The 9,156-nt window shown below is 51.4% G+C and overlaps 1 protein-coding gene across 1 annotated transcript; it reads left to right on the top strand.

Annotated features, from left to right (window-relative positions):
* The first annotated feature begins 185 nt into the window (after positions 1–185).
* TMEM53 (transmembrane protein 53) lies at positions 186–4,328 on the top strand. Its single transcript, XM_033000820.2, has 3 exons — positions 186–280; positions 825–925; positions 2,755–4,328. Exons 1-3 carry the CDS (start codon positions 226–228, stop codon positions 3,415–3,417), a joined length of 819 nt encoding a protein of 272 aa, XP_032856711.1. The 5' UTR covers positions 186–225; the 3' UTR covers positions 3,418–4,328.
* Positions 4,329–9,156: the final 4,828 nt, after the last annotated feature.

Genomic DNA, 9,156 nt, shown 5'->3' with positions numbered 1-9,156 from the left:
GCCTCGGCCCAATGGTGGGGCCAGTTTCCACCACCGGTGGGCGGGGCGCCCAGTCCGGCCCGGGTGCTAAGGGCGCGTTGCTAAGGAAGTGGGAGCCGGGGAGGGGAGGGAGAGTGGCGGGCGGGCGTTTTTCCTTCCCATTGGCTATGCGAGGCGCCGGGGGGCGGAGCTTCCGGTGGGGAGAACGGAAGAGCCGGTGGGGGTGTGAGGCGGGAGTGCGCGGCCATGGGGTTCGGCGGGCTGGAGGCGGCGGTGGAGCTGGCGCCGGGGGAGGCTTGCGGTGCGGGGGTGAACGGGCGGTCTGGGGGACCCCAGGGGCGAGAGGGACTGGGGGGGGGACGGACCTCTGGATGAGGAGGAGGGGGAGGGTGAGCGGGCCTGGGGACCCCTGAGGTTGGAGGCGGGGGATCGGGCCCGGGGGACCCCTCAGGGCGTGGGGACTCCTGTGCCGTACTAGGTGTCTGGTAGTTCCTGGAGGGCAGGACACATCCCCTTCCCCTCTGGAAAGGGGCAGTAGCCTGTGGTGCCTCCCTGGCTCCCGGGAGGTGTAAGGGGGGGTGGGGAGGTGTCTCTGCCTCCCGTAACGATCTGCACGCTCCTGGCTTTGCATCGGGGCAGAGCTTTGGGAATCTGCAGGGATCGAAACTCTGCTGAGCGTACCCAGTGTGAAACAGGGATGAGGCAGTACTCGTGACTGCCTGAGACATTCAGCGAATAACCCGCTTCACCATCACCTTTAACCTTTGTTTACCAGGGAAGTTCCCATGAGTTCTGATTCCAGTAGACTGGAGGACAATTATTTTAAATCTTTCGGTTTGTTTCAGAGAACGGGCATGCGGATGGTCGGCCTGTGGTGATCCTGCTAGGTTGGGCAGGCTGCCAGGATAAATACCTGGCCAAATATAGCACAATCTACAGTCAGAAGGTAAGGAGCTTATTTATTTTCATGACTGTCATACGTCTCTGAGAAACTGCCTCTTTTCTGCATGTTGGTAAAATGGCTCTAAAGCCTCTCCATCTGAAAAGTCATTGGGAGTGAGTGACGAGGCCTTTTGTCATTGAAAGCTCCTTGTCTCTTGGAGCCCTGGCAGTGTTATCTAACGATTGCTGATGTCACCTTTGTGCCTGCAGCTGAGACAAAAATACTTCCTTGGAGAAAATTTCTGCTGTTGTGTGACTCACTGGAGTATTTAAAGGCTTTTAAAGTTGTGAGATTATTCAGGAATGACATGAACTGTGTTAGCTTTCCAAACAGGTAAACATGTAGGGAAGGATTATGTGTTTCACTGCTTGCTAAGAGGCCACATCACAGACTTGGCAAGGCCAGACTGAGGACTGACAGAGCACGCCAGCACCTGTCATTCCCTTGGCTTTTCCTTCCCGTGAAGATGATTTACTTAAATGTTTTAATCCAAAGTAATTTTATCCCGTCTGTGAAAGAGGCATTTTATGATAGTCATACCTGCTCACTAGGAAGTCTTTGTGTTTGAACTAGAGAGGTCTTTCCAATTGCTAGTTCCCTAGGTAATGTTATTTTCCTTTCTAATACTAATAATTTTCACTGTTTTACTGGAATGACCCCAGCTTGTAGTATGGGGACCCAGTGAAACATTAGACTTAGACTTCTTTTTTTTTTCCTGTCAGCATACAAGGATCTTATATTTATCCAAATCTGTTTCAGCTATAGGTGGCAAAGTTTGTACATTAACAAGTCTATTAATGTGTAATCCAGTCCAAGAGTCATGAATTGGCTTGTTCTAATAAAGAATTTTTGTGACTAAGAGATGGTGCTGAGCAGATGCAGAGCACATTACGTGGCAGCATGCCAACTCTTTTGAAAATACATTTCTATCAGAAGTATGATAGGAATGGGAAAGGGTAGAAAGGGTTTTCTTAGCTCCCTAATGAGGAAGTGGCTGCAAGCATGGCAGGATGGTATAGAAGACTTTGATTTCAGAACTTGACATCCTCTTCTTCCTCGTTCATTGTTTAGGGAGCTCTGGGTAGGGGGGCTGTCTTGGTGACTTTGCCTTATGTTTGTCAGCTAAGATGACAGAAAAGATCTAAAGCATTTATAAGTGTAGTTCCATCTGCTTTATTTAGAAACTCTTCCAAAATCCTGTTTCTCAATCTACACCTCAGTGTAAGGCCTTAACTGTAAAGGCAATTGCTCAGGTGTTCTGAATCTCTGAACCAGTGCTCTTCATTTGCACAGCTGTAGCATTTCATAAAGGCTTATGAAAATCATGTCAGTGTTGATTGTGGGTGAGTCTTAGAGACAGCTGCAAACAAGTACTACCCAAGGTCAGGAAGAAGTTCCTTCTCCTTACGTTTGTTTCAATGTTCAGATGTGTACCAGAGCAGGCCTTTCTTACCAAAATGGCTGATACTGAAGGTTTGTGAATCAGGGGCATGTTTTTTTCTTCCTGGATGAAGACTAACACATATAAAACCTTGGGTGGCAGTGTCCCCAGGGGCTGTGCCAGGTAGCATAATATTTGAAAGGATCTCAAACATCATCAAATCCAGGCCTCTGCTTCTGTAGAAACCTTTTCATAATAATGCGTGCTGTTACAATTGATATAATCCTATTCATATTGATGCCTTGCTACTTACACTAGAGACTTTCTTCTGGCTCTGTGGTTTTGGTTGAAAGCCTGTCCTGAAATTTCACGTTTTTTGTACTGATGCTTGCCTATTCCATGTAATTTACAGCGCAGGCTAAATGTGTGTGGGGTCTCTTTCTGTTCTTAGGGGTGCACTGTCATCCGCTACACGGCTCCATGGAAGATGATATTCTTCTCTGAGACCTTTGGCATCAGATCTCTCCAGACCCCAGCCAGGCAACTCCTGGAGCTGCTCTTTGACTACAGCATTGAAACCAGACCAGTTCTTTTTCATGTTTTTAGCAATGGTGGTGTCATGCTGTACCGTTACATCGTTGAGGCGCTCCACACTCACAAGCCATTTAAGAACCTCAAGGTAGCAGGCACCATTTTTGATAGTGCCCCTGGCAGAAGAAACTTGAGAGGAGGCCTTCGTGCCTTGGCAACTGTTCTGGTATCCACGAATGTGCTGCTCAAGTATCTCCTCTTGCTCGCTTTTGCTACTACAGCTGTTGTGCTGCGGATCTTGCTGTACCCACTGACCCGCTTCATCCACGAGAGCCACTACGATGCCCTGCTGAAAGCGCCCTCGGGGTGGCCTGAGCTTTACCTCTATTCCCAAGCCGATGCCATCATCAAGGCCAGCGAAGTTCAGCACATGGCTGATGCCCGGCAGCAGCTCGGTGTCTCCGTGAAAGCCGTTGGCTTCTCGGATTCGGCTCATGTCAGCCACATGCGGGCGTATCCCACCTACTACCGCAACCTCTGTACGACCTTCCTGTCTGACTGTACCAGGGGCTCACCTCGTTAGTGGTGTAATGACCTCCAATGTTTGCCTCTGCTTTGCTCAGCTTGTGTGGGAAATGTCACCCTTTTGCCTTTGTGTCTTTGAAGGGAAGAAAATAGAGACTTCTTAGCTTCTTCCTGACCCCCCCAATTTACAACTCTGAAAGCTTCCAGTTTGGCCTTTGGGCCAGCCAGCCATGTTATAGCAGAAAGTAGATACGGATTAATTTAAAGTACCGAAAGTGAAATCCTAGCATGGTTGAAGTTGATATGCTTTATCAAGGTGTCACAGACCAGAATTTCACACAGAGTGTTACTTGTTTCTTTCCGTCTCCTATTGTTCTCCACTTTCCATGTTGTCTCCTCCTCCCTGGTGTCCAGTGTGCATGTTCTGTTGCCTTGTACTGATTTTACAATACAGGTCTTCCATGCTTTTGTTGTTTTTCTTCTTCTCTGCCATTTCTTTTATCTTGCAGTGAGCAAAAAAGAAGCAGTTCTGCAGGACTTTTCTCTCAGTGCATCTCAGCTCTTGTTATACTCCTTGCTGGAGATGGGTCCCGGAAGCCAAGTGTAAGACCTGTAAAAGGTATCTGCAGGGCAGTCTGACCAGACTGTCATCTGGTTCCATTAAATAGCTGAGATAGAGCAGTCAAAGCTCTGCTCCTCAGTGTGAGCTCAAATGTTTGTGATAACTTTTGTGTTCTTCAACCAAAAGATTTAAGGTAACCTTTTTGAATGTGTCTTGTGTTTTGTTTCTCTTCTTTCCAGTCTTTTGTATGTTTTCCCGAGTAGTTTTGCTTTCTTGGAGAACTGCTCATTTATTATTGTGTGTCTTTGAGCAGCTGTATTGTGCATCTGGAAATACAGGGAAACTGGCTCAGCTGTAGCCCAAAAGACCTCAGAAATAGAAAGGTGGAACTGCAGAGGAAAATGAAACTGTCTCTTGGAGCTATGATTTATACTGGGTGTTTCTTAAATCACTTCCAGCCCACAAATGACCATGAAATTCAATGTTTTTCCCCATAACGTTCTCTTCAGATGATCAGTCTTTGCTGTCTGTTGAAGCAGTGTGTACTAGTAATACAAGAAATTAATTCCTTCCACCTAGTGAAAAAGTAGCACGTTGCACTGCACTTCAGCCATGTTTGGTTTGGGGTTTTGTTGTTTATTTGGGGGAAAAGCAGGAATAAAGAGAGGAGAGCTGGCTAATATGTTTATGCCACGTCACAGCATTGCAAGCTAATGAATAATGTGGTGGACAAGATTAGCCAGCTTTAAATTCCTGGTCAAAGATCGCCAGGAACAGGCTCTGAAGGGCTGTGATGTGGGCCTGTGTGAACAAGGGCCTGCCCTCGAGAGGTAGGAACATAAAAAGCATGAGGTTTTTTATAGATGTTTGCTGCCCGCAGGCTGCTGTGCTTGTCTTGGCCACCCTTGGGGTGCTGTCATCCACAATTACAAAGCACTTGCCCTTCTGAATCAAAACGTGGAGAGGGAGGTCTCCTGAGAAGCACTAAAATCATTTGGAAGTTTGAAACAAGAACCATACCACCTCACAGAAGAGGAAGCACATGGTGAGGTGTGGTCAGTGGCCGGCACAACTGTTTTTAGCAGGTTAGTGTGGCAATGCTTATTTAAATGGAAGAATAATCCCACGTTGGGCACGGTTTTAAAGGGTGGGCTGGGGTGTGTAGGATAGGTGAGAATTAACTGAAAAGGGGCTGGTGGCCTGGTTTGTCTTCAGTTTTTTTAAAGTGAAAACTGGCTCCAGGCACAGAAGCCCTTGTTGCTCAGGGTCTGGTCTTCTGTAAATGTGATCCTAGTTTCAGCTTCCACTGAGATGAGCTTTGAGGGCTACGCTGCGGTAAGATCACCTTCAGCCTGCTGCTTTTCATGAAGAAATTCTTGTTCCTAGGGTTTGGACCTGTAAAATCGAGGCATGATCCCAACAGAGATCTCCCAGCTTTTTAAAGCAAGCCCCTAGTTTGAGCTGTTGGTGCCATAACTCTTGAACTGTGGTGTGTTTGCCTGCCTTCCTGGAGAGCTGGGCTGCGTCTTCTGAGCATCTAGCCTGGTTGTGGCACTGTGAAAACCTCTTAGGGAGCAGAGGTGATACAGGTTATTTAACTAGCACTTGCCCTCGTGCTGGTTTCTGTGGGTTCGTTATTTACAGAACAGTTAAACACTCCATAATACACACCTCTGAATTAATACAGTTGAGCTGGGCTGGGAATCTGCTGTTCCCGTTTGTTGCTGTGGGTGTTGAACTTCTATTTAGGGACTCGGGCTGTCGTGGAGCGTGGTTGTCAGGAGCTGGAGCTAAAACCCCCTGTCCCTGTGTGATGGGATGGCAAAACGCCCTCTGGGAAGAGCCTCACCGTGTGTCAGCTACACCCTCCATCCCCACCTTCACCTCCCCGCCACGGACCGACCTGCTGCTCCCCCAACTCTGCCACCTCCCCGCTTTCCGGGGCGGCAGGCGGGGAGCGGGTGCTGCCCGCGGGAGCTCGGCCGCTGAGGTGCCCTGTGCTACCCGAGCAGGATCCAGCTCACAGGCGTTTCCACCGCTGCAAAACTGACTGGAAATTCAGGGCTAATTCGTGCACGCACCTCTCGAAGAGGAGCGGGGGCAGATCTGGAGCGAGCCAGTGGTTTACAGAGGAAGTCATCGTCATAAGTCTTCTGGGTGGGTTTAGTTTTCAGTGTCGCAGCAAGTTTTAATGATGATTATGAGCAGTGTGTTAAATGTATTGTGTGATATATTACCCTCTTCTTCCCTATACAGCATGTATGCTTCCCCCACCCCCTTCTGCCCTCTTCATTTCTGTTGCTTGTTATTTGAAACAGAAGGTTAATAACTTGGAGCCTGAAGGCACGTGGCCAAGAACTGATCCGAGCACTACTGGATTTTAAAAAAAACGCAGCCTCAAACCCTTAATCCTTGCTAAACTGTCACAGTTTGGTTCAGCCTGCGTTCCTAAAGAGCTTCAGCCTGAACACTGGAAGCCAAAGGTTGGCATATTTTGGCAACCCAAGTAAGTGTCTGAGATGAGCCGTGGGAGAGGCATTGCAGATCTGCTTTTTGGGGGGAAAAATGCAGCATCCCTGGGCTTGCCTCATGGGATGGGAGTGGGATGTGGCACCAGCCACCTCTGCCTGGGGAGCCTGGAGCTCCTTTTCCTGCAGGCCAGCCGTCAGGTGCAGACAGTGGAGGAACGTGGGTGAAGCACCAGTGATGGTGGGAGAGGAGGATGCGCGGGGGCCAGCTGGTGCCATTGCACGTTTCCCAGCTAGGTTCATTTTGCAGGAGCATAAATTAACCTTTCTTCACCAGCAAAAGCCGTTTGTGTTCCCTGTGAGGAAGCTGGCTGCCACCTCGCTCCCCTGTGCTGCCTTCCCTCCCCAGGCAGCGCTGATGTTATAGGAAGGCTTTTAAAAAGGAAAACTGCTTAGTTTAGTGGTCAGGGTGGTCGTGTGCCTGGGTTGGAGGGTGCCTGTGCTGCCAGGGTGCCCCATGGTCCTGGGGGAGGCTGGAGGGGGGGGGCCTGGGCAGACCAGGGGCATGATCCAGCCCAGCTGGGTGTCACAATTCGGAGCAGGGGGGAGCATCTTGCAGCATGAGTAATTGAAGCCAAGCCCCTGGGTGAAGACTGACCTGTGTCCCCACCTAGTAAAGGCGTTTTAAAAGGAGCGTGCTGTTGCCTTGTTGGGGCAGCAAACTGCGTTTGGGCTGAGGCCCCACCTTTCTACGTGTTGGGATGTCACAGGCGTACGGGCAGAGCTCTGCCACTGGTGGAAAAGTGTGGATGGCCAGAGATGGAACAGAGCAACCCCACCCCATGTGCCGCTTCCTAGAAAGCGGAGCGGGGAGGCGTGGGGCTGGTCTCCATCTCCCCGTGGAGGTGACGAGGAGGGAGCTGGTGGGGGGCTGCGGTGCCAACCTCCCGATGGCTGCAGTGGCCGGGGGTGGGATGCTCCGGCCCGGGAAGGAGCAGCACTCCACGAGGTGGCAGCAGGCCCCCTCTTTCCTGCGGGGAGAAATTTCTGGTTTAGGAGACAAGCAGAGCAGATGCTGGAGGAGATCCCCAACAGCCCAGTACTTCTGCGTCTCTGAGAGCATCTCCCACAAAAAGTCCTCTCTTGAGGCAATGAAAAAGACTGGCAAGAGCAAACTGATGAGAAGTGGAGATTGTGAGTTGATATAGAACAGCATCTAGCCCTAGAGCTGCCTGCCCTGGGAAGTTGTACTAGATCCTATTTCTCCGCTTTAACCAAACGTTAAAACCAAAAGTAACAGCAGGAATAGCTTTACTGCCCTTTCTGCGAGGTCACACCACTTCCCTTTGCATCACCCAGAGAGGACTATATATTTTTTAAGTGAATATGTGTGATGTTGTTGTGATTAGACAGACCATGGTCCAAGTTCTGGGAACCCCACAAATTGGAATGGGGATGCTCCCTGGGGTTCCCTGTAGCCCCCCCCAGTCCTGGGGAGGGAGCTGAGCTTAGTGCTGCTCTCCTGAAAGGCTGGCAGGTTCCCCCCAGGGCACTGGGCTGGGGGGGGGGGTGGCAGTTAGGAAACAGGGTAGCAGAAGTGGGGGCCACAACCACTGTATAACCACCCTGACGTGCCCCCAGCACACCCTACGTGCAGTTCTTGCACCTAGCCCAGCTACGGGCAAGGGAGGCAGGGGCTCACTGGGCAGCTGCTCGCTGTACCTGCCCCACGTCCCCCTGTCCCCTTCCCTTTGAACTTGACCCTCATCCCCTTCTCTCCGTGCCCTCACAGAGCTGCAAGTCCACCCCAGCACCGCTGGCTGGAGATGGGCTGCCCGGGCAGGGCTGGGGTGGGCACAGGGGTGCACAGCATCCTTTGGTCACCCTCCCAAACCCATGGGGGGCTGGGGCAGGGGGAGCCTGGGCAGCCCCTGCCCTGACCGGGTGATGAATGAGCTGACAATAGGGTATTGATAAGGAATTAACCTTGAGCCCTTCTTGCTTCAGTGTCAATAGAGCGGGAGCCAAGTACACACGTTTGATTGGAAATCTGTGTTTGGCCTCTGTGCCCATCAATGTGGAGGGGGGGATGTGAACGGCCCCGCTGCCCCCTCCCACCCCCCGTGGGTCCCCCTCGGCCCCCCCCCCCCAGCCTGCTGCTGCTGGGGTTGACCAAGGGCACCCGGCTCTAAGGGGCTGCAGCAGCCTGTGCCCCCCCCCCCCCAGCATGTGGGGGGCTGCCTACCGGGGCCCCCAAAGGGCCTGTGCCCATCCTGCTCCGGCCTCCACTCCCAGCGTTTGTTTAATTAAGTGTTTTGCCTAATGGGATTGCCTCATTTCCATAACAAACTGGCGGGCTGTCATTAGGTGGGCTCCCTCATTCATTACTGTTAATTAGATATGGATCCCCCAGAAGGCGGCTGGGGGTGATGAACGAGGCCCCTGACACACGCTATTACACATTAGCATTTTCTCAATACATCCGATACATCACAGCCCTCTGCTTCCTAAAGATATTTTAAATAAAATATTAGCAGCCTTCTGTGGGGCGGGTGGAGGGGGAGGGAGGGCGGGATCCTGCCCCTCACCCTGGCCTCAGGCCTCCTCCGGGCTGAAAGCAGACTGGAGAGTGGCTGAGATGCTCAGCCAAAAAAGCCAAATCCACCCTCTTTCGCCATCCTTGCCACCACAGACAGAAAGAGGTCCCTGCCATCCCCACCGACCCCTCCCACCAGCCTGGGGACGCCCCACCCCCCCCCAGCACCCC

This window comes from Tyto alba, unplaced genomic scaffold, assembly GCF_018691265.1.
Source record: "Tyto alba isolate M040663 unplaced genomic scaffold, T.alba_DEE_v4.0 Super-Scaffold_1000006, whole genome shotgun sequence".
Classification (NCBI taxonomy): domain Eukaryota; kingdom Metazoa; phylum Chordata; class Aves; order Strigiformes; family Tytonidae; genus Tyto; species Tyto alba.
This window is presented reverse-complemented; position numbering and strand designations above follow the sequence as displayed.